General features: G+C 43.5%; 2 protein-coding genes across 3 annotated transcripts; both read left to right on the top strand.

The window, feature by feature from the left end:
• Positions 1-3,011: 3,011 nt before the first annotated feature.
• On the top strand, positions 3,012-4,167 carry LOC120029168 (complement C1q-like protein 4). The gene is made up of 4 exons (XM_038974468.1): positions 3,012-3,114; positions 3,305-3,484; positions 3,592-3,723; positions 3,863-4,167. The coding sequence occupies exons 1-4, from the start codon at positions 3,012-3,014 to the stop codon at positions 4,165-4,167; spliced, it is 720 nt and encodes a 239-aa protein (XP_038830396.1).
• Positions 4,168-14,441: 10,274 nt separating this feature from the next.
• LOC120028921 (transgelin-like) lies at positions 14,442-20,447 on the top strand. Of its 2 annotated transcripts, XM_038974189.1 has the most exons (6): positions 14,442-14,588; positions 17,623-17,660; positions 18,760-18,954; positions 19,255-19,426; positions 19,594-19,696; positions 19,835-20,447. In XM_038974189.1, exons 2-6 carry the CDS (start codon positions 17,649-17,651, stop codon positions 19,971-19,973), a joined length of 621 nt encoding a protein of 206 aa, XP_038830117.1. In that variant the 5' UTR covers positions 14,442-14,588; positions 17,623-17,648; the 3' UTR covers positions 19,974-20,447. The 2 variants fall into 2 exon arrangements, with proteins under 2 accessions (XP_038830117.1, XP_038830118.1); XM_038974190.1 differs by lacking the exon at positions 17,623-17,660 and having other exon boundaries at positions 14,443-14,588.
• The last annotated feature ends 4,347 nt before the right edge of the window (positions 20,448-24,794 follow it).

Below are 24,794 nucleotides of genomic sequence, written 5' to 3'. Positions count from 1 at the left end.
GCTGTTTAAAGGCACAGTCAACTTAGTGTATGTAAACTTCTGACCCACTGGAATTGTGATACAGTGAATGATAAGTGAAATAATCTGTCTGTAAACAATTGTTGGAAAAATTACTTGTGTCATGCACAAAGTAGATGTCCTGACCGACTTGCCAAAACTATAGTTTGTTAACAAGACATTTGTGGAGTGGTTGAAAAACGACTTTTAATGACTCCAACCTAAGTGTATATATACAGTTCCAACTTCAACTGTATATATATATATATATATATTCTTGAAGAATATTGAAGAATATTCTTGAAGAATATAAGTTATAAATCCTTCATGAGCTTAGTTCAACTGTCACACTCCATGAGAACCCAAAGTATTAGTTTGTTTTACTCCAATGTTTGTAAACATTGTAAATGTAAACAAACACTGTACAGCCTCATAACATGGTTCAAACAATAATTGTTATATCATGGATGGTCAGTCCTTGCATCCATAGCTCTGTCAGAGGCGGGGCATCCGTTTTGGTAATGTTTCATCTGTAGATTTGCCCTTTGAACAGCTGCATATTATCAAGATATCAAAGTGTCACCAACACAAAGGTAAACAATAGTTTTACAGCAAATGCAGCAGATGGCATTCATTTTTTCACATGTAAATAGCACTTTCAGTAGTGGTCAAAGCATCAAATTCTATGAGCGCAGCATTTGTTTTTCAACACAAATCAATTGCCGGCAGGTAGCCTAGTGGTTAGAGCATTGGGGCAGTAACCAAAATGGTTGCTAGATTGAATCCCCGAGCTGCCAAGGTAAAAAATCTGTTGTTCTGCCCCTGAACAAGGCAGTTAACCCACTGTTCCTAGGCCGTCATTGTAAATAAGAATTTGTTCTCAACTGACTTGCATGGTTAAATAAAAATTAGGGCTGGCTAATAAGTCTTCAGTTTTGGGGTTATGCTCAGATAAAACATTTTGTCTAATCTATACTTTATATTTCCAAGTCCTATTCTTGAAGATCAAGGGGTATAACATTTATTGGAATGACTGGAATTCTGATAGACTTTGGTTTTTAATGTAAAGACATAATTTAATCGTATTATTATATGTAGTAGAAAGCGATGGGTTAGAAGAAGCCTACATAACCAACCCATAAAGTAAAATGTAACATCTGTATATGGCCAGCTATGTAAACTTTAACATTGATTTATCCTGCAATAGATGTCGTTCAATTGGTAACATACATTTTTGTCTTCTATCTTCTAATGCCTCTTAAGGGGAAAGTAATCTAAAAGTAACGGAACGTAATCAGATTACGTTACTGAGTTTGGGTAATCCAAAAGTTACGTTACTGATTACAATTTTGGACAGGTAACTAGTAACTATAACGGATTACATTTAGAATGTAACCTACCCAATTCTGCATACAGACAGACATACAATGCAACATTTATATAAACCTATACTGTATGTATGTGCATTTAAAAAAAGTAATTGGTAATCATCAGCAGCAGCAGCACTACTGTAAAATAGACCCTATGACCTCCCTGTTATTCTCCGTCTAGGGTCGCAGTTGGATGATGTTATCGAATGACATAAACCAACCCAATACTTTGACCTCCATTCTCTGATTCGCCTCAAAGGAAATGGATAGCATCTGAAGAACCGGGTCGCTCAACAGGGGACATGTGACAGTCAGCAACGCTGACAAAACAACAATCAATACTGTATATGATGGTCAACAATAAGTGGAGAACAGGAACTCTCTCCACCACCTCCGCCCACACCCAGGTGTGAGAACCAGGTGACACTATATCTGGGTCTCCTGATCCACTGATAATGCCTCTCAATGAGACAGCAATAAACCCACGTATATTTGGGAAACGCCATTCAAAATCCTCCATAACAATCTATTCAATAGTAGCACGAAACACTGTGTCCACTGGGAGTTTTAGGGAAACCAGACACCGGTGTCCTTTTAAAAACCTACCATTTTCACACAACGGCAAAGATGAGCTGGCTTCTTACAGGACCTCTCATTCACACCCAAGGAAGAAACACTGACATGGCATTGTCTTTAACTTGTCACATGGGAGACTATTGAATGTGTTCTAGGTGTCCTCCGTTAGGAACCCTACTTCAGCCTGTGTTTTTGGGGTTGGGGTTTGTGTACATGGAATGGCCGTGGAGCTTTTCTCATCCATCTGCGGAAGGGTGGGTCCTCAGACAGGGAACCAATAGCACGGCAGCACCACCCCGCCTGCATTAAACTCCTACATAGTCTTAGAAGGATTCCCAAGTCTGCTCACCTACTGTAAGAACAAGGAAACAAGACGTGGGCTTCTTACAACGATACAGTAAGTACTGCCTTTCCTCCCTTCACCCTCAGACTGTCTGGAGGCTCTCAGGTCTGGTGAGATAGGAGCTATGCAATGCTTATGGAATATACATAAAGCAATACGCTAATGATACTGAAGTTCTATATTGTCCATTTTGATGAGTGACCGCTTTGGATAAGCAAAAAGGCACTGTGTTGATAATATTTTATTTGAAATGTAAAAACCAATCCGATGGGAAAAGAACTGTAGATGAAAAAAAGTTTTAGAATGGGTGTAGGCTGCTTTAGCAAAATGCTTTATACGCAGAAAATAACATCTGGGTACTGAGATCAACTATTGTTTACATGTTTTTATCAAAGATGGTGGAATGACCTATGAATATCAACCATTTTGCAGTTGACTAAACCAGTCAGGAAATGAAGGAGGTTGATGTAACTTTAGAGCACCATCTTGACGAGGCATTCTCAAAAAACTAACTAAAACTTCAGAGTCCTGAACGGGTTGAGTAGACTGTGAATGTTAGTCATCATGACCAGTGCGTGAACTACAAATATATTATGTTTCATGCAGCTGGTTCTCAGCAGAGAGCATAGCCATGCGATGCTTATAAACATTTTCAAAAGTCTCTTTTCATTGTAATTTGAAGGTATGCTGTAGGACCAACAGTAACTATCTATGTATTACAGATAATGAAGTTTGTTGCAGTGTCTGCTCTGTGCCTGTGGGGGGTGCTGTGCCTCTGTGCCAGTGTGAAGGCCATGGGGACTTTTGAGCTGATGCGAGATGCAGCAGGTAACAGAAAACCTCATGACGCCTCAGTTTTTTCTCTTTTCTTTTTGTATGTTATCCACCCCAAACATATCTTAACAATCAAATGTAATGTCAAACTATTGGTCCTGCTTTGACAACTTTTGACCCCTACTCTCTGCCTCCCTCTACCTCCCCTCCCACCTTCCTCCCCTATCCTCCCCACTGTCCCCAGTGGGCTGGACTGGTGCCCTGCCCTGTGGGACGTGGGACTGTGAGTGTGCTTTCAACAGCCAGCGGGGCTGCTGCTGTGTGGCCAATGAGATGAGTATGCTGGAGGACCACACCTTCATGCGCATGGTGGACATGTGGGAGCAGCTCACCCGATTGGACAACGACATCAAGGAAGTCACAGGTACTGGAAAATACATCTGTTTCCTAGTTTGATTAAGTCAAATCCCTAATGTTCAAGTCCCAGGCTTCTAACTTCTTCTGTTCTCCTTCCCTCGTTCTGTGACTCAGGCAACAATAAGATTGCGTTCACCGCGGCGATGAGATCTAGAAGCGACTGCTTCGGGCCCTTCACTAGCAACGTGCCAATCCGCTACTACGCCATCTCTCTCAACCAGGGCAATGGATACAATGACGCTCTGGGTAGGAAGCCACACTGCGTTGTCGCATCATTTCCCCACATACTTACTGGATAAATAACATAATACAAAATAAAACACACATACACACACTCACCCATTCACACTCCCTCTCCATCTCCCTGTGTGTGTCCTCTATCCAGGTACCTTCACCTCCCCCCGCGCTGGCCTCTACTCCTTCTCCTTCACGGCCTACTCCAACGTGGGCGTGGACGGCGAGCGTCTTTACCACAAGGTGCAGCTAATAAAGAACAACGAGGTGGTGGCCTCTGTGTGGGAGGACAACCGGGAGGACACGGAGGACAGCGCCACCCATTCGGTGCTGGTGTCTCTGCGCCAGGGCGACCAGGTGTACGTGGAGCTGCTCTCCGGCAGGAGTCTGTGTGGCAACACCAAGGAGTACAACAGGTTCAGCGGATACCTGGTCTACCCCTTCACACAGGAGTAGAGGACAGAGTTACACACACATGCCAAAACAAACATGAAAACACACATACATGCATGAATGCACACAAATATATACTGATATGGCACTCACACACACATAATGTTCCAGGTGTGTGTATTGTGTGTGTGTGTGTGTGTGTGTGTGTGTGTGTGTGTGTGTGTGTGTGTCTCTGCACCATTGTAACCAATGATATTCCATGTGCAGTTAAATTCAGACAGTCTGCCTGTGAAATAGTATTGCTTTGAACAAAATAAAAGCTGATTTGTTACATGAAGCAGGACATGTGTCATCTTGTGCTGTTTATAGTTTTTTTTAATGGTCCTCCACAGGTGTAGTCTCATAGAGTCTAAATTAATGAATCTCTAAATGAATGCTGAGTTAATGAATAATAATGGTACGTATCACCAAATAGGCATACAAGTGGATGATAATGATTCTTAGGCTAGCTAACCTACGTGTTATTAACATTGGCTTGTACTACAACATTTTGTTGTAGTTAGCATTATTATTTTGAATTTAATCAGGGTTCCCACAAGTCAGGGATTTTCTGTAATATCATGGCATGTTTAAATGTGCATTTCGGACTGGAAAAGTAATGCGATTTAATAGAATAATTGCAAAATAATTGGGAATTGTAGGTCTACATACGGATCACCGTTTGGAAATGAAATAAGCCTATCTTGTATTTGCTGTTGTTTTATCACACTGCAATGCCCATTGTACTTTTGGTCTTTGTCTTAAAAATTCTTATTTGTAAACGCAAGTCAATTATTTTTTTTATGTATGAATGGGAAACCTGTTTAATAAAGGACACCAGTCCGTTTATTTAATACAAAAAAGTGAGATCAAATTTAGATGAGACCGTAAGCGTTCAGCTGCTTGGGAATTTTGGTCAAAAACCACGCCCGCACATTTACTTTGACGATAGACGCATAACGCTTTGATTGGACAGCAAAATGATTGTGGCGCGCGAAAGTCAGATCAGAGCAGGCTTCCTCAGGCAAGGGCTGCAGTCGAAACACGTTATTTTTACCCCCTCAGTCCTTGCACTATCCACTTTCCCTCGGGGGAATCCCCGTCGAAACCAGATGCAGTTTGATTGCCATCTTAAGTGGAGGTCCAATTCACAAACGTTACCCCCTCTTTGGTCACTTGCGATGTTGATATGACCCACAATTCAATGCAAATTGTAGTCACATGTCAAACTCTGGTGGCTGTGAAGTGTCAAATGTAATCGACAAGGCTTCATTTTCAGCATGTCAGAAAAAAGTATGAAGCTAGCTTGCTATATATATATATATATACATAGATTTTAGCGCTGGCAAATTGGCTTAGTATCGTAGTGAGGAGCCTATAAAACTTTGCTAGATTCATAAACATTTTTTTTGCAATTCTGAAATGTATTGGAATAAATTACCAAACTATAAAACTAGCAAGCCAGCTATGGGTAACTGTAGCTAGCTACCTGACAGGAGTGCTGGCTAGATACGTTAGCTTACTAGGTACATTAATACTTGTGAAGGATGGTTTTGTTCTCTTTTTAACAAAAATATATGCCTTATAGAAATAGGACATGTTAATGTTGATAATTCGTTTTACTTGAGACAGGAGAACAAGAGGAGACATATGACAAGGTGTATAATTGTATAATAAGGCCGGTTTATTCAAGTGTAAAGATATTAGGCAAAGCGTGCGGCACGGCTCTTTCTGTCTGATTTGTATGAAATCGTCCGGAAAGAGGCCCTCTACACAGTACATACAGATTATATAGGCAACAAGCAAAGTAGGTTGATCTTGTCGTCTGGCCTTCCGATTTGTCGATCTGGGTCTTGGGTAGTCCTGATCAGGCCTGATGTCGACATTCCATTGGCTCTTCCCACAGTCCTTTGTCTTGTGCTCCAACCTTGAGTTGTGTGTGTCTATAATTGTCATGGGGGAGGGGAGTTGTGTGTGTCGGTGGTTGTCGTCTAATGAGATCAGCATATGTCCAAGAGAAAGAGGGGTTGTGTGCATGTTGTGTCAACTATAGCTAATGTTGAGAAGTTGTTAAAACAAGTTACCAATATCTAATACAATTTCTTACATTAATCACAAAACATAGTGTGTTGCTAACCCAGCTATTATAGTGTTGCACAAACATAGCGGGAATGCAGTAAAGCTGTTGTTAATCTAGGGTGTCGACTGTGCAAACCAGAAGGTAGAGACAAGATGGAAAATTACTGAATAACAAGAAAACAGGAACTGAGCAATGTAGCAACCGACAACTCAGCTCAATCTTCACAACAAACACTTCTGGATCCTGTGTGCTGTGAGGCTGGGACCAGCCTGGGCACCACCGATAGGCTAGCAAGTTTAAACCACGCTAAGCCTCTACTGTGACAGGCCAACTCTAAAGTTGGAACTACCTCTGTCACAGTATAAAAGAAGATGTCTGTACTATTTCAGTCAGTTCTCTGCTTTAACCTGCGTGGTGATACAGTGAACCCGTATATACGAAAATTGCATTTACCATTTATCGCTTGTGTTAAATAAAAATACTTAAAGTATATTCGGTGACTCTGAATCACATGTTATCCTGATACCAGATTTGATTGACGCAACCCTTTACATACTGTAGCTAGCTACCTGACAGGAGTGCTAGCTAGATACGTTAGCTTACTAGGTACATTAATAGCTTTAGATTGGTTGTTTTTAAGCTCAACTTCAAGATTTCCTCCAAGGATGTTGCCTCTCCGATCATCACTCTCCCTCACTTGGGCAAGGGACATTTAAGGTACACTCGGATGTGACTATGTAAAACGTCATTCAATGGCTGAGGGTTTAGGGCCGAGGGCTGTCTACTTTGAGTTTGAAACGCAGCCAAGGTGTCTTTGCTGCAAGTTTTGATCAAAACGGTAGGATAATGATTGTAGTCAATAACTTAAGTTTGCAAGTTAAGCATGTAACAAGACACGTGTTGTAGGCCGACATTTGAATTAGGTAAATAGGATTTACATGGGGGAAAGGTGGCAAAGCTCTTGGGAAAAGCGCAGGTCTCGCTCTAAAAAATACTTGTTGTACTCCTCCATCTTCGCCTTCATCAGAATGAGATCAAACAGAGAAATGGAAAATATATTTACGTTGGCTACAATAACAATGACATTGGTATCAACCAACTGTGTGAGTGTGTTACAGTTCGACATGTCAATTCATTGGTGAACAGTGCCATGGTGCTGCTGAAATGGTTTGAGCCCCTTTGAGATTGGCAGTAGCCTACTTCAGTAAAGAATATGTCTTTATCTGCCTAACCTCGTCCCCCAGGTTCTTGCGCGAGAGACAATTATATACAATTATATTCATAGAACTCACTCTCTGCTCAGATCAAAGCAAGTGGGACACATTGTGATGCTTCATAGTTGCCATTGTAGCATTGTTGCGTCATGCTTAGTACACTGTGGAAAGCAGATAAATTGTGAATTCTGATTTCAATTCTCACTGGGCACGCTAATATTGGGAGGACTTTTCAGTCTCTCTGGTGGATTATTACCTGAATGAATTATGTTCTTTCAATTTCAACATCATTGGACAGTTTGAGCCTGTGATCTTCACCATTGGCACAGGTAAGAGTGAAGGTGGGTATGATTGTTATGTTGTTGCTTCTCCCATTTCTCTGGAGGAGTTTTACAAATGTGTTTTTGATTCCACCACAGTGATTACAAACATCAAATCATGTAAACTAGTCTACATAACAACAACTTGATTGGAAGGCCTGTTATAATCCCCCCCAAAAGGGTTAAAACCTCTACAGGATCGGTGTGTCCCCCCCGCGGGACGGTTGAGCTAACGTAGGCTAATGTGATTAGCATGAGGTTGTAAGTAACAAGAACATTTCCCAGGACATAGACATATCTGATATGGGCAGAAAGCTTAAATTCCTGTTAATCTAACTGCACTGTCCAATTTACAGTAGCTATTACAGTGAAATAATACCATGCTATTGTTTGAGGAGAGTGCACAATTATGAACTTGAAAATGTATTAATAAACCAATTAGGCACATTTGGGCAGTCTTGATACAACATTTTGAATAGAAATGCAATGGGTCAAAGGATGTCAGACAGAAATCAGCTTTGATTGAATAGGCCCCACTGTAATTTTACCAGCCACCGCAGATACATAATACACTTACTGTGTACTGTTTAACTGTTGACTCGTTTTGACCACTAGAGGGCACATGAAACCCCAAATATGATTTTTCCTGAAATTGAAAAAGAGCAATGAGAGATGTTGAGCTAGAGAGATTATGGGGGATATTGGATGACATACTGTACATGTCCTCTGATGTCATTGTGTAACCCTGTTGTCTCTCACTGCTTATCCGAATGTATTATAAACCAGTGAGTGCCTGGATGTAAGCAAACTCCTCCACTCTTGTAAACTCCCTCTAACCCTACACACACGTATGCACGCACGCACGCATACACAAATGCCAAACTTCCACACACATGCTCGCTCCCCACACATGCACAGGCGCACGCACATACACACCATTTTAAAGTCTCAAGAGAGTGTGGGGGTTTAAACAGACATGGCAATTATTCCAGCGGACTGGGATTTAAAGTGAATGAGAGGATGCTGCTTTGGCATGATAATAATGATACGGTTACAGATCCGTCTTGTTTCAATAAATGTATTGATGATTATTGAATGGTAATAGATACAATACGTAGCAGTATGTCGAGTTTACCTGTATTCGCGCGGGGACATTGTGAGGCGGGAGCACTGGGACGAAGAAGTAAGCTTGTACAACAGCATTCGTGCTCAAATATATTCCGTTGCGGCACTGAGTAAGAGAGTGGAGAGGTCATGCGTCTCGTGCTTTTTTTGTGAAGGATCAGAGGTCAATGCCACATTTTAAGGTTCTATAGGACTTTTCACAATGCAATAACCAGGTATTTATATGTAACTATCAGTGGCCGTGTGGTTACTTACCACCCTGGAAGATTGGGGGTTCGATCCCTGGTCGAGTCATATCAAAGACTCTAAAAATGGGACCTGCTTGGCAATCAACATTAAGGAGATGTATTGGGGGTAAGGCCCTGATACAGACTAACATCCTTTCCAGGAGTTGTACTTGTACATTAAAACTGCCTCACACAGCAAACAGTAGGCTACTGCCCAATGGGCTATTCTTGCACGGACAAAGCTTACTTGTAGGAGGGGCGCGTCATGTCGTGCCAGGCTTTTTTCGCTATGCTCGACTTCAGCGGGTTGATCTTCCTGTCTGGTTTTGCGCCTCTTCTGGTTCGTGTGGTGGAGATCTTCATGGGCTATACTCAGCCTTGTAATCGGGTAGTAAGTTGGTGGTCTGTTGATATCCCTCTAGTGGTGTGGGGGCTGTGATTTGACCAAGGGGGTGGGGTTATATCCTGCCTGGATGGCCCTGTCCAGGGGTATCGTAGGATGTGGCCACAGTGTCCTCTGACCCCATCTCAGTCTCCAGTATCTATGCTGCAATAGTCTATGTGCCGGGGGCTAGGGTCAGTCTGTTATATCTGGGGAAATTCTCCTGTCTTATCTGGTGTCCTGTGTGATCTTAAGCATGCTCCCTCTAATTCTCCCATCTCTCTCTCTCTCTCTCTCTCTCTCTCTCTCTCTCTCTCTCTCTCAATTCAATTCAATTCAATTCAAGGGGCTTTATTGGCATGGGAAACATGTGTTAACATTGCCAAAGCAAGTGAGGTAGATATTATACAAAAGTGAAATAAACAATACAAATTAACAGTAAACATTACACATACAGAAGTTTCAAAACAATAAAGACATTACAAATGTTATATTATATATACACAGTGTTGTAACAATGTACAAATGGTTAAAGCACACAAGTTAAAATAAATAAGCATAAATATGGGTTGTATTTACAATGCTGTTTGTTCTTCACTGGTTGCCCTTTTCTTGTGGCAACAGGTCACAAATCTTGCTGCTGTGATGGCACACTGTGGAATTTCTCCCAGTAGATATGGGAGTTTATCAAAATTGGATTTGTTTTCAAATTCTTTGTGGATCTGTGTAATCTGAGGGAAATATGTCTCTCTAATATGGTCATACATTGGGCAGGAGGTTAGGAAGTGCAGCTCAGTTTCCACCTCATTTTGTGGGCAGTGTGCACATAGCCTGTCTTCTCTTGAGAGCCATGTCTGCCTACGGCGGCCTTTCTCAATAGCAAGGCTATGCTCACTGAGTCTGTACATAGTCAAAGCTTTCCTTAAGTTTGGGTCAGTCACAGTGGTCAGGTATTCTGCCACTGTGTACTCTCTGTTTAGGGCCAAATAGCATTCTAGTTTGCTCTGTTTTTTTGTTAATTCTTTCCAATGTGTCAAGTAATTATCTTTTTGTTTTCTCATGATTTGGTTGGGTCTAATTGTGCTGTTGTCCTGGGGCTCTGTGGTTTGTGTTTGTGAACAGAGCCCTAGGACCAGCTTGCTTAGGGGACTCTTCTCCAGGTTCATCTCTCTGTAGGTGATGGCTTTGTTATGGAAGGTTTGGGAATCGCTTCCTTTTAGGTGGTTGTAGAATTTAACGGCTCTTTTCTGGATTTTGATAATTAGTGGGTATCGGCCTAATTCTGCTCTGCATGCATTATTTGGTGTTCTACATTGTACACGGAGGATATTTTTGCAGAATTCTGCATGCAGAGTCTCAATTTGGTGTTTGTCCCATTTTGTGAAATCTTGGTTGGTGAGCGGACCCCAGACCTCACAACCATAAAGGGCAATGGGCTCTATGACTGATTCAAGTATTTTTAGCCAGATCCTAATTGGTATGTTGAAATTTATGTTCCTTTTGATGGCATAGAAGGCCCTTCTTGCCTTGTCTCTCAGATCGTTCACAGCTTTGTGGAAGTTACCTGTGGTGCTGATGTTGGTGCTGATCTCTCTCTCTCTCTCTCTCTCTCTCTCTCTCTCTCTCTCTCTCTCTCTCTCTCTCTCTCTCTCTCTCTCTCTCTCTCTCTCTCTCTCTCTCTCTCTCTCTCTCTCTCTCTCTCTCTCTCTCTCTCTCTCTCTCTCTCTCTCTCTCTCTCTCTCTCTCTCTCTCTCTCTCTCTCTCTCTCTCTCTCTCTCTATGTGTCCCCTCCCAGAGGACCTGAGCCCTAGGACCATGCCTACCTGGCCTGATGACTCCTGGCTGTCCCCAGTCCACCTGGTTGTGTTGCTGATCCAGTTTTCAACCGTTCTGCCTGGGGCTATGGATCCCTGACCTGTTCACCACACGTGCTACCTTGTCCCGGACCTCTTTTATACTCTCTCTCTCTCCTCTCTCTGGCAGGAGGTTAGGAAGTGCAGCTCAGATTCCACTTGCCTACGGCAACCTTTCTCAATAGCAAGGCTATGCTATTCTCTTTCTCCCTCTCCCTCTACTGCAACTGCTGTCTAGATCTCTGAATGCTTGGCTATGAAAAGCCAACTGACATTTACTCCTGAGGTGCTGACCTGTTGCACCCTCTACAACCACTCTGATTATTAACGTGACCCTGCTGGTCATCTATGAACGTTTGAACATTTTGATGAACGATCTGGCATTAATGGACATGTACTCCTATAATCTCTACCCGGCACAGCCAGAAGAGGACTGGCCACCACTCAGAGCCTGGTTCCTTTCTAGGTTTCTTCTTAGGTTCCTGCCTTTTTAGGGAGTTTTTCTTAGCCACAGTGCTTCTACACCTGCATTGCTTGCTGTTTGGGGTTTTAGGCTGGGTTTCTGTATAAGCACTTTGTGACATCTGCTGATGTAAAAGCGCTTTATATATAAATACAAAATGTGAATTTGTCCAAAGCTTACTTACATATCTGAAGGCCTTTGTGTTTTACTAAGTCTGGTTACTGAGGCTGCTGGTCTTTCTTGAACTATTCCACTGATCTTAAAAGATATAGCCTACACATGCCAGGTATGTGTTCCCTAGAAATTCAGGTGCACGGTATCTTTTCATATGAAAAAACACTTGGAGCGGAAAAAGCAACGAGGGAAAAGTCTAATTCCTAAATGTTTAATAATGACAAAGGATTCAATTATAATTTCAGTTTGAGTAGATGCAACAAAATAACTGATTATTCTATGGTAATAACTGTATAAGGAAGTGCTACGACCAATTAAGCCCTACTTCCACATGTCCTCAACATGGAATCCCCTGTCTGTGACATCAGCATGCCTGAGAGGGTCAGGGCAGCCCAATGACATCAGTGATACCTTGGTGACACATTGAGACAAAAGCCTTGTTTACACCTTGCGCTAACATGTGAGTTTCTCGATCTGATAAATATGATTCAATCACTATCTGATCAAGGTTTGTCACGTCTACACATTGCATTTTAAAATGTGTCTCTTATCTGTCTAGTGTGTCCACATTGTAACCAGATTAGCTGATGCTTCCGTGTATTCAAATCATTTGATAGATATTCTTTCAAAATAATATGGACTTATTTATTTTTAAGAGAATTACTGATGCCATAAGTCAATGGTGCTACCTGTCAATGATTTTATATGATGATGTATAATGATTATTTAAATGGTTTGACCATCCAGGTACGTTTAGGGTTGATTGATTTCCAGATTCCAGACACAATGCATGTCTGACTACCTCCCGAAGTAGTCCGGAAGATCCGATCACAATGTGTCGTTTAATCTTCTACACCACTCAAAAAATGTGGGCACATTCAGAATGTGGACAATATCAGAACAAAGGGCACATGTTAGCACCAGGTTTAAACGGGCTAGTGATACCTTGGTGAGATGGGAGGAGACACAGTGAGACAGAAACCCCAACAACTGACTTAATGTAGGAAACAATGGTTGGCATTGGGTGTGAGGCAAAGTGAGTTTACACTACTGGAGTCTGGCAAGAGAAGGAGTGATGGTAATAAGAAGGGAATGTGTTACTAACTATGACGTCCACACATCCTCTCTTCCCCACACCCATTTCTCTCTCACCACACACACACACACACACACACACACGTTTGCCCAAACACAACTCAGCAGGCCAGTTGAGGAGCATCCTGGACATAAAAGGTCTGCTGTGCTCTGATGGTGAGATGACTCTTGTCTTCACTCATTTATCTCTCTCAACCTCAGATTCCCATTCCTCCTCCCTTTCCTCCTCCTCTCGCACGGCCCTCCCATCTCTGTGGTCACACATTCCCCCTCCTCTCTCTCGCTCCCTCAGCAAATTTCTGAAGTCAATAACAGACTTTCTGAAATATGAAGGAGGAAAGAACAGATGTGGTGCTAACATGATGTATTAGGGCCAAATGGACAAAGTCTGTTGTAACAGTCTGTGCCACTATCCACGTGCCTGATATCCTGATGGGCCCTTAACGACACCACCTATTCATCACCTCCTCTAGCGCAAGCCTCTCTTTTTCTCAATCTCTCCATCCTTCTCTTTTTCTCTCTTCCCAGGCAGAGCCTCTCTCTCTCTTTCCTCTCTCTCCCTCTCTCTCTCCACTCTGCTGATGGAGTGATGTGGTGAAGTATTTGGAGTATTCCTGCTGACCAATCCAGAGCCTCCTGGCAGAGCTCCCCTCGCACTGAACAGGCCTTCCCAAATAAGGATGCACTTTTTTAACGGACAACAAAAAAGAGAAAAACAAGAAAGAGGGGAGGAGAGAGGGAAAGTAATAGACGAAAGGAGGGAGGGATGGAAGGAGAGTAGACAGAAAGCCCATGCCCTTTTAAGGAGGTGGTTTCCTTTTTACTCTCTCCCTCTCTCCTTCTTAGCTAAAGCCCTGTTTATAAATGGTGCTAACATGCGCCTTGAGTTCTGATCTAGTCCATATTCTGATTGTGCACGATTTTTAGATACGTGTAGAATAAAAGACACATTGTGATCTGATAGTGATCAGATCTTCCTGACCACCTCTGGAGGTAGTCAGACACGCATTGTGTCTGGATATCAATCATGTGTAAACAGATCTGGATGGTCAAACAATTTAAATAATCCTTATAACGTCCTTTAAAATCATCGACAGGTAGCACCATTGACATATGGCTTCCGTAAATACATACAAATAATTTTGAAAGAATATCTGTCAAATAATTTGCATATTGGGAGGCACCAGTTAATTTGGTCACAATGAGGACACAGTGGACGGATAGGAGACACATTTTAATACAATGTGTAGACGCAACAAACCTTGATCAAATAGTGGTTGGGTCATATTGATGAGATCATGAAACTCACATGTTAGCACAAGGTGTATACGAGGCTTAAGAGAAGTGAAGTCATTTCAGCTTGTCTGGTCCTTTTAAGCCTTCACTTTTCCGAGGGAGGACTTTGCTGGCGCTAGAAGTATACAAACAGTCAGTCACACACACACGGACACACACACCTCCTGACCCAGCGCTTGTACAGAGGAAAGACTCTTCGCTACATACTTTAACACAGTGAGTATATCTCTTTACTGTCGCTGCTTTTAGGTTCCAGTCAGAAGAACACTGTGCTGAGACGGTTGTCTGTCAGCCCTACGATGGAAGCCTTATCCTGAGTGTACAGAGCCAGAAGACGCATATGGCTGTCTGTCAGCTATGTCATCGATTTTGAGAAAAGTAACATTGTCAGAGCACTGTGTTCTCTAACCATGTTTTCATTGTTTCTCTAATACTCCATACTGTATGTCTGTGTGTCTCATACTCCATCCTGTGTGTGACTGTGTGACTGTGTGTGTGAATAGACACACATAGTTAAACTAATAATCTATGTGGGTTGATGTCTTGGTCAATGGGGTACCGGGTGCTAGAGCATACCTTTTGAGAGGGATGGGATATGTAGTTCTGAGAGGGATGGGATATGTAGTTCTGATATGAGATGGGGTGTTTCTACTGTAGAATAACCATCCGAATCAGTCACAAAGATGTAAAGGTACTAGAGAAACAGTTTGACCAGTTTGGTCCTGGGGAGAGATCTGGGATAGGCAGCACAGCAGCTCCTCTTGTAACAGACACAATTGCATAGCTCAGTTTTCACTTGCAAATGACTGACTGCCATACATGGGCTTCGGCTAGGAATTCAATAGCCAACAAAAGTTCACGGCAGACACACAAAAGACACGCACACACACAGACAGACAAAGATGCAAACAAATAACACAGAAACACAGCAGCTTTCATTGATTATATGCGATTAATCAATACGGTTTCTCAGCCTAATGTTTGCTGGGAGTGGACAGAAGTGTTTTTGTGAGCGACAGAGAGATAACACTGGAGAACTACAGCAGCAGCTTCAGTAGCTGTGGAGTTATCTACGGTACAGTAGGCCTAGCAGTAGCAGGAGTAAAGTCCCAGAGGCTGACCAGCAGCAGCTTCAGTAGCTGTGGAGTTATCTACGCTACAGTAGGTCTAGCAGTAGCAGGAGTAAAGTCCCAGAGGCTAGCTGACCAGCAGCAGCTTCAGTAGCTGTGGAGTTATCTACGGTACAGTAGGCCTAGCAGTAGCAGGAGTAAAGTCCCAGAGGCTAGCTGACCAGCAGCAGCTTCAGTAGCTGTGGAGTTATCTACGGTACAGTAGGCCTAGCAGTAGCAGGAGTAAAGTCCCAGAGGCTGACCAGCAGCAGTAGGAGATAAGATTACCTTGAGCTCCGTTTCAGTGGCACTGAGGCGCCGCTGGCATTACGTCATGGCTTTAGCCACAGTTCACAGACCACAGCTTTCAAACTGCTTCATGGCGAGACAGCCAGCTGTGTTACCATGGCGAGACAGAAACACAGAAGTAAAACAGACATGAAAGGAGCGACAGATGGTGATGTCATATTTTCATTAGGATAAGTGGACACGGTTTCATACTGTAGTACCAGTAGTTGAGAAGCAACATGTAGTTCAGAGGCTGAATGACAATACTCCAAACACATAGTCTACATGTCCTACCAAATGTAGAACTCACTATAATCAGGTCAACATAGAAACATAGCTACGTAATTAACACACACACACACACACACACACACACACACACACACACACACACACACACACACACACACACACACACACACACACACACACACACACACACACACACACACACACACACACACACACACACACACAGAGAGACAACCCACAAGCAAGCCTGACATACTGTTCTGGAGATATCAGAGACAGGGCCTGATGCCAAACCCAACAGTACAGTAGGTTCCTAAGCACACATACATACCATAATGGAACCAGGGTCCCGTCCCATGTGAACTGACATCTCAGACCATCCATATCCCCTCTGTGGAGGGCAGTGACGTGTACTGGCATCTTATCTCTGATGGTCAAAATGCTTGTTTATGAAGCATAGGTCTAGACCAACTGGAGGGAGAAGTAATGACATGGCTAGCAGCCCGACCTTCCTCACATTCCTCTGTAATGTTTCTATAATGATGCACTGTGCGAGGGTTTGACTGAGTGTGTGTTACGGTGAGGTTGGGAGCTTATCGTGGTCTGAGGAGGAGGAGGAGGATGTGGGGAATATTAGGCACTTTTATTGTCTTTATGGTTATGAGTTCATGGTTAAGGTACCATGAAACAACTGAGCAGCTTGAAACTCTAAAAAACCTGTCAAGTTTCTGTATTTTGAAGGCTTCATAATCATGTGACTGGATTGTTGGCAGATAGTGTCTAGAAGGACTGGGCCTTGGTCTACTTCTTTGGATGGTGGAGTAGCAGTAATGTGTGACTGGGCCCAGTGCCAGACAGTCCAGGGCTGTGTGTTGATGGCTCCCAATCAAAAACAATGCGGTGACACAGATACATGCTCTTAATGCCAATGTTCAACGCATGTCTGCTGGCTCAGAAAACTAGGTTAATGGCAGCTGATCGATACGTTTTCTCTTAAGTGTTGTCTGACTTAAACTGAAGAGTCAGTATGGGAATGAGGAAGTGGAGGCGCATAACGTGTGTTTTTTGAGCTTATCGTTCAAATACTATGCATGGAAGGGTCCACGCTGACCTTGTGGTGGAGTGTGAGTAGTTGGGTGGAGCGAGAGATCTGTTTCGGCATCATCTCCAACTGTGAAAATACACACTTAGAAAAAAAGGTGTTATCTGGAATCTAAAGGGGTTCTTCGGCTGTAACTATAGGAGAACCCTTTGAAAAACCCGTTCTGGTTGCAGGTTAAAAACCTTGCGGTTACAAGTAGAACCCTTTTGGGTTCAATGTAGAACGCTTTCCACAGAGCGTTCTACATGGAACCCAAAAAGGTTCTTCCTGTAATCAAAAAGTGTTCTCCTATGGGGACAGCCGAAGAACCCTAACTCTTTTGTGTAGATAAGGGAACTGTCTCCTTATGAGACATAGATGAAGTGACCAGATCTTACATTACTGTTGCCATTGGCTACCCCATCCAACAGCAATCTGGGGAAGGACCCCGCATGACGTCCAATCAGGATGAAGGTGAATTCCAGGTGGTAACATTTAACATTTGACCTTTAACCCCCAGGCACGTTGTGGTATCCTGACATCAAGATGGCAAACAAGGTGACAAGAGTGCACTGATATGGGCTTTGCACTTGGCAGCTTGGCCCAAAAGCAACAGTTTTGCAAGCAATGGTGTTGGTGACGCCTAGTGTGTTTAAGAGAGAGGCAGAGATACAAAAAGAGAGAGAGATTCTGCTGATTCTAGGGCTCCCATTGTACAGCAATTTGGCTCCTGATATTTAGTTCTGTAATTAATGCAGAGGGGCTGAACTGGTGTGCATTCGGAGACAATCATCTTTGGGAGGGAGCGGCTCAATTACACGCCTTTATAAATGCATGACATCTATATGTGTGTGTGTGTGTGTAAGTGTTCGCAGGCATATTTGTTTGTGAGTGAATCTGCCATTTGTCCAATGTCTTCATGTGTGCATGTGTCCGCATGCGAATCTGCCTATATATCCACAGAGCTGTTGGAAATGGCTTGACTTGCAACTAAGGTAATATCTGTTCCAGCCAAAGGCCAATGGAAAAAGGAGTCCCTTTGTATTAGTTATGATAGCAGATCATAGCACAAGTGACATGCAAATGAGTGTACATACAGGCACAACTGATATGGAAACTCATACATTAGACATAGTCAATGTGACAATGTCATCTGAACCAGGGAATACTTTCACGTCTAATACCAGATCAAGGTGATCTCAGACATCATAGAACAGGGATCATCAACTAGATTCTGCCGCAGGATGATTTTTTCTTCAGCGGATGGTCAGGGGACCGGAACATAATTACAAATAATTTGTAAACTGCAAATTGACCGCAAGAAGCCCAACTGGGTATAATATTTGACTAAAATATAATAATTTCAAACCTCGCTTACATTTGTTTACAATTACATACTGTATATCGCTCTATTATGCGTGGGAATACTTTGAAACAAATTTTCAAAATTCAAATCACTTGGCTGGTGTTTTTAGTATTTTATGTCCAACAATAAACACATTTTAAAAAAATCTCAGAAAATTTGGGGGGCCAAATAAAATCCACTAATTGGGGGAACCCTATCACAGAGCAACTCCCTTCACTCACATAAATATCAATATTTCCTCTATTTAATATCTGTACTACTCCACTCTGTCTCTCCCTCTCGGTGGGAAAGGGTCCCCAGGTAGGCATGGCCAACAAAGGTCCATCTTATGGCATGAGCCGTGTGGTGCAGGACAAGATTGACAAGAAGTACGACACTGAGGTGGAGGAGCTTTTGGTGCAGTGGATTGTGGCCCAGTGTGGATCTGGAGTTGGGAAGCCCGAATCTGGCAAACTGGGCTTCCAGGACTGGCTTAAGGATGGATGTGTGAGTACCAACCCAATGCCCCTCAGAATGAAACATACATTTCAACTTAATGGCATTCAGAATTCATATTAGCCATTTATTTGAACCACCTTTATTCAGTCTAAAGATTTGTGTCATCAGCAAAGAGAATGGAGAAACAAACCCTTTGGAAATCAGATTATGATCATGTACCTGTACATTTAAAAACAACAATGTGCCAAGTATCGAACCTTAGGGGACCCCACAAGAGTATATGACGGTACAGATGGTTATTTTCTGCCAACATACTCTTACTCTTGTCTTTATGTTCCTATTCCCCAGGTCCTGTGTGAGCTCATTAACAGCCTGCATAAGGACAACAAGCCCATCAAGAAGATAGCCAGCTCAAGCATGGCCTTCAAACAGATGGAGCAGATCTCACAGTTCCTAACTGCTGCCGAGAGCTACGGTGTCATCAAGACCGACATGTTCCAGACCGTGGACCTCTGGGAAGGTTCGCAAAGCATGCCCATCTCATCAAACAATCACAACAATGACAACACAGGGCATTACATATGCCACAGATAACAGCGGATGTGGTGTGGGGAACATACAACAGTGTGGTGTACTGTAGCTACGGTGTGTGGACTTAAAGACCCTGCTGTGATTTTGTGGTGACAGGGAAGGATTTGGCTGCAGTCCAGAGGACACTCATGTCCCTCGGCAGTGTGGCTGTCACCAAGGATGACGGCAATTACCGCGGCGACTCCAACTGGTTCTTCAAGTGAGTTTAGAAAAATGTGAAGAGTGATGGTGTTGCATTGCTGGTGTATTCAGTCAGTGCTGGGGCTGTTTAGAGCTGGGGTGTGTATTGTGCTGTGCCAGTGTGTGTTTTGAGTTCATTGTCCATGTACCCTTGCAGGAAAGCCCAGGAGAACCGGAGGGAGTTCACAGATGACCAGTTGAAGGCGGGGAAGGGTGTGATTGGCCTGCAGATGGGTTCCAACAAAGGGGCGAGCCAGACTGGCATGTCGTACGGGGCCACCCGACAGATCCAATAATAACAACCAAACCACTGACCCTTGTCCTTTCCCCTCCCTTTTCCACCACACCCTGCACTGCCCTCCTCCCCCCTTCGCCCTCTCACTTCAGCTACGACAGGCCCCATAGATGAAGTCTTAATGCCTCAAATCAACTTCATCCCAGTGTGGTAGGAACAGTCTCACTAGTATCACACAACACTATGACCAGCCCAATATTACAACCCAAATCTACACTGCAAATACCATATGTGAAATGTGAGTCTTAAGGTGAAAGGGGCAACATGCATATACAGCTGACAATCACTCATCGTCAATTGCAATTCTCATGTTTACATGAGACTGATATCTGATTCATAGAGAAGGCACTGAAGCGACCAAACTACGCCTTCTTAGTACAAGGACATTCTATCCAAATGTAGAAACATTGAGAGATTGCTCGAGAGGTCATTTGAAAAATGCCAAATAAAAGGAAGGAAATGAGGTTGAAGTTCATTGCGTCTCCAGTGTTATGGATGAGTTATTCAAGTTAACACTGTATGTACCAATCCCTGCCAACTGCTATGACCTCTAACAGCCACATATTTTTTGTAGTCTTATTAGCTCCATTTGTCCTAGGCCTCCCACAGTGAAAAAGCAGAAATTCATTACTTTCATTCATCTGCTTGCTCTGCACTCATATTTAGCCTCACATTGAAGTGTTTAACCCGTGTCTTTTCAGGACAACCAGGGCTACAAGTAGAAAAAAAAAACAATGACAAACAGTGGCATTCATGAGGTTTATTGACAAATGTCAATACACAAATAAGGTCTGCTAAGCAAAAACCAGATTTTTTCAAATAAGAATCCTGTAAGTACAGCAAATGTTTGCTCAGTGGGAAATGAATATCCAATTAGTCAGTGACAACTGTGTGGAGTTGAGTTTGACAGCAACTATGTGAGCTTATTACAGTATTATAGACACAGTCCTGGGATTTCCTATGATCTTCTATGTAGAAGAAGCGCGTACCTTCTCACGACTTATGTCAGCTTTTTACAGATGGTCATAATACCTTGTAGCTCAAACCGTTCTGACTTTACACACGTTTTTGTGAGAATAACCATTTTTGTGATCTGCCCTTGTCTCAAACACCGCTCTGGCTCTGCCCCCGTTAAAAAACAGACACAGTTTAAACAGGGGTTAGAAGTCCAAAATGCGCCGGCGATAGTGGGACTCAAGAATGATATTGAAACTTTTTTTGCGCTAAATTCCCATAGTTTGATTAAGGGAAATTATGGGAATGATCCAGCCTGAAACTCCATCAACAATCTTTATTCATTTTACTCAGTCAAGTGGTGACTTGCACAGCAAAACACAGGCTTCCAGTTCAGTAAATAAAAATAAAATCTTTAATATGTTTCAGTTCATAAAAATCATCAAACTCTGATATATAGATGTACAACACACACGTGTATATATTACAGTTGATTAAAAAAAACATTCAACCCCACACTCAGATCCCAAATCAAGTGTATATAAAAATGTATATAGTCTGCACAAAATAACATTCCAAACGGGAGGTCTGTTTACAAAATAATTAACTTAAAAGATGCACAGAAACCGCTCCATCATTTCCTGGTTGCTAAAATTAGAATAGTTTGTGTAATTTCAGTTTGTGACAAAACAAGCAGTCATTGTGTAGAGAACCACTGTACCATCTAAACCGCTTTGAAATATATTTTACATAATCAAAAAGATTGTATATTCAGCTGTTTGAAGTTTAGTGTACAAAACTGAAAGTAAAATAAGCAAAAACAAAACTTTAGAACGGGAAGCATAGATAGCACACATAGAACAAATCTACCGCTTCTTAGACTTGCTTTCAACAGGAATGAATGATCTCACATTTCTATATGAATTTGGTCCGGTCGCCCAAAGAGTTACATATTGTAGCTTTAAAGCTGCTACACATAGGATTTCTTTGAATATTTGCAATGTAATTTCAGAAAATGTCCATAATATATCTGCCGCTAATAGTGGAATGACAGTGTTTCACAGTGTTTCACTGTATCACTTAGCCGCTAGTGTTGGGATTGGCTGTGATATTCGCCTACTGATTTCTCCCACCGGAACGTAATCTGTTGTCAAAATGGGAAAACTGTTCTGACTTCGTGGCTGTGTTATCTAGTGGAAATGATTAATTTCCTAGTTGCAAAAATTCTACACTTCGCTCAATTTCAGTTTGCGAGAAAACAAGCACTGAATAGTGTCGGGAATCATTGTACCATCTAAAATCGTCGCAAAATATAGATATATATATATTTTTTACAGCTGTTTGAAGCTGGTGGACCAAAACCAAAAGCAACTTGGTCTACCATCCAAAGGTCATCCAGTCAAATAGAAAATTGTGGGAATCATTGGAGTCAACATGGAGCATTATCCCTGTGGAACACTTGACACCTTGTAGAGTCCATGCCCTGACAAATCGAGACTGTTCTGAGGGAAACTCAATATTAGGAAGGTGTTTCATGTTTTGTACACAGTGTATTAGACATTTTCTGAAATTACAATGCAAACATTTAAAAAAATCCTATTAATAAAATAAATAATTTAAAAAGCAGCCATAATCTCAAGAGCACTCCATCACTCACACACCGTCACACATCCTCAAAACCAAACACATTTACATTTTAAAACACATTCACACGCACAGCATTGTAATGCCTTCCCATGGTGCACACCTAATACACTTTGGAAGACTGACTTAAACTTCAAGGGCCGGTTACGGACACAGACTATAACCTAATCCTGGGCTAAAAAGCATTTCCAACGGATATTCGTAATTGATCTTGCTTTTTAGTCCAGGATAGTCATTGTCCAGGAAACCACCCCAGGAGTGCTGCTCTGTCTGGTTGTCCAGCATGCCATCTAATCCCACACTAAAAGACCCAGGTAAGGGACTGAACCAAACTAGTGATACATACTTCAACCCAAAGACCAGGCCAAACTACCACCTCTATAGCACTGCTAGGTGAGACCGGAGGGTCCTGAGAGATCCAGAGGGTTTAGGTTGCTCCCCCGCAGTACATTTACTCACATACGCTTGGGGCTCTGCAACGCTGATAAAAGGCCACAGGCTTGGGGCACTGCAACGCTGATAAAAGGCCACAGGCTTGGGGCACTGCAACGCTGATAAAAGGCCACAGGCTTGGGGCGCTGCAACGCTGATAAAAGGCCACAGGCTTGGGGCTCTGCAACGCTGATAAAAGGCCACAGGCTTGGGGCACTGCAACGCTGATAAAAGGCCACAGGCTTGGGGCACTGCAACGCTGATAAAAGGCCACAGGCTTGGGGCTCTGCAACGCTGATAAAAGGCCACAGGCTTGGGGCACTGCAACGCTGATAAAAGGCCACAGGCTTGGGGAACTGCAACGCTGATAAAAGGCCACAGGCTTGGGGTGCTGCAACGCTGATAAAAGGCCACAGGCTTGGGGCTCTGCAACGCTGATAAAAGGCCACAGGCTTGGGGCGCTGCAACGCTGATAAAAGGCCACAGGCTTGGGGCTCTGCAACGCTGATAAAAGGCCACAGGCTTGGGGAACTGCAACGCTGATAAAAGGCCACAGGCTTGGGGTGCTGCAACGCTGATAAAAGGCCACAGGCTTGGGGCTCTGCAACGCTGATAAAAGGCCACAGGCTTGGGGCGCTGCAACGCTGATAAAAGGCCACAGGCTTGGGGCTCTGCAACGCTGATAAAAGGCCACAGGCTTGGGGCTCTGCAACGCTGATAAAAGGCCACAGGCTTGGGGCACTGCAACGCTGATAAAAGGCCACAGGCTTGGGGCGCTGCAACGCTGATAAAAGGCCACAGGCTTGGGGCACTGCAACGCTGATAAAAGGCCACAGGCTTGGGGCACTGCAACGCTGATAAAAGGCCACAGGCTTGGGGCTCTGCAACGCTGATAAAAGGCCACAGGCTTGGGGTGCTGCAACGCTGATAAAAGGCCACAGGCTTGGGGCTCTGCAACGCTGATAAAAGGCCACAGGCTTGGGGCTCTGCAACGCTGATAAAAGGCCACAGGCTTGGGGCGCTGCAACGCTGATAAAAGGCCACAGGCTTGGGGTGCTGCAACGCTGATAAAAGGCCACAGGCTTGGGGCGCTGCAACGCTGATAAAAGGCCACAGGCTTGGGGCACTGCAACGCTGATAAAAGGCCACAGGCTTGGGGCACTGCAACGCTGATAAAAGGCCACAGGCTTGGGGCTCTGCAACGCTGATAAAAGGCCACAGGCTTGGGGCTCTGCAACGCTGATAAAAGGCCACAGGCTTGGGGCGCTGCAACGCTGATAAAAGGCCACAGGCTTGGGGCACTGCAACGCTGATAAAAGGCCACAGGCTTGGGGCGCTGCAACGCTGATAAAAGGCCACAGGCTTGGGGCTCTGCAACGCTGATAAAAGGCCACAGGCTTGGGGCACTGCAACGCTGATAAAAGGCCACAGGCTTGGGGCGCTGCAATGCTGATAAAAGGCCACAGGCTTGGGGTACTGCAACGCTGATAAAAGGCCACAGGCTTGGGGTACTGCAACGCTGATAAAAGGCCACAGGCTTGGGGCACTGCAACGCTGATAAAAGGCCACAGGCTTGGGGCGCTGCAATGCTGATAAAAGGCCACAGGCTTGGGGTACTGCAACGCTGATAAAAGGCCACAGGCTTGGGGCACTGCAATGCTGATAAAAGGCCACAGGCTTGGGGCTCTGCAACGCTGATAAAAGGCCACAGGCTTGGGGCACTGCAATGCTGATAAAAGGCCACAGGCTTGGGGCGCTGCAATGCTGATAAAAGGCCACAAACTTGGGGAGC

Source organism: Salvelinus namaycush, chromosome 34, assembly GCF_016432855.1.
Source record: "Salvelinus namaycush isolate Seneca chromosome 34, SaNama_1.0, whole genome shotgun sequence".
In the NCBI taxonomy this organism is placed as follows: domain Eukaryota; kingdom Metazoa; phylum Chordata; class Actinopteri; order Salmoniformes; family Salmonidae; genus Salvelinus; species Salvelinus namaycush.
This window is presented reverse-complemented; position numbering and strand designations above follow the sequence as displayed.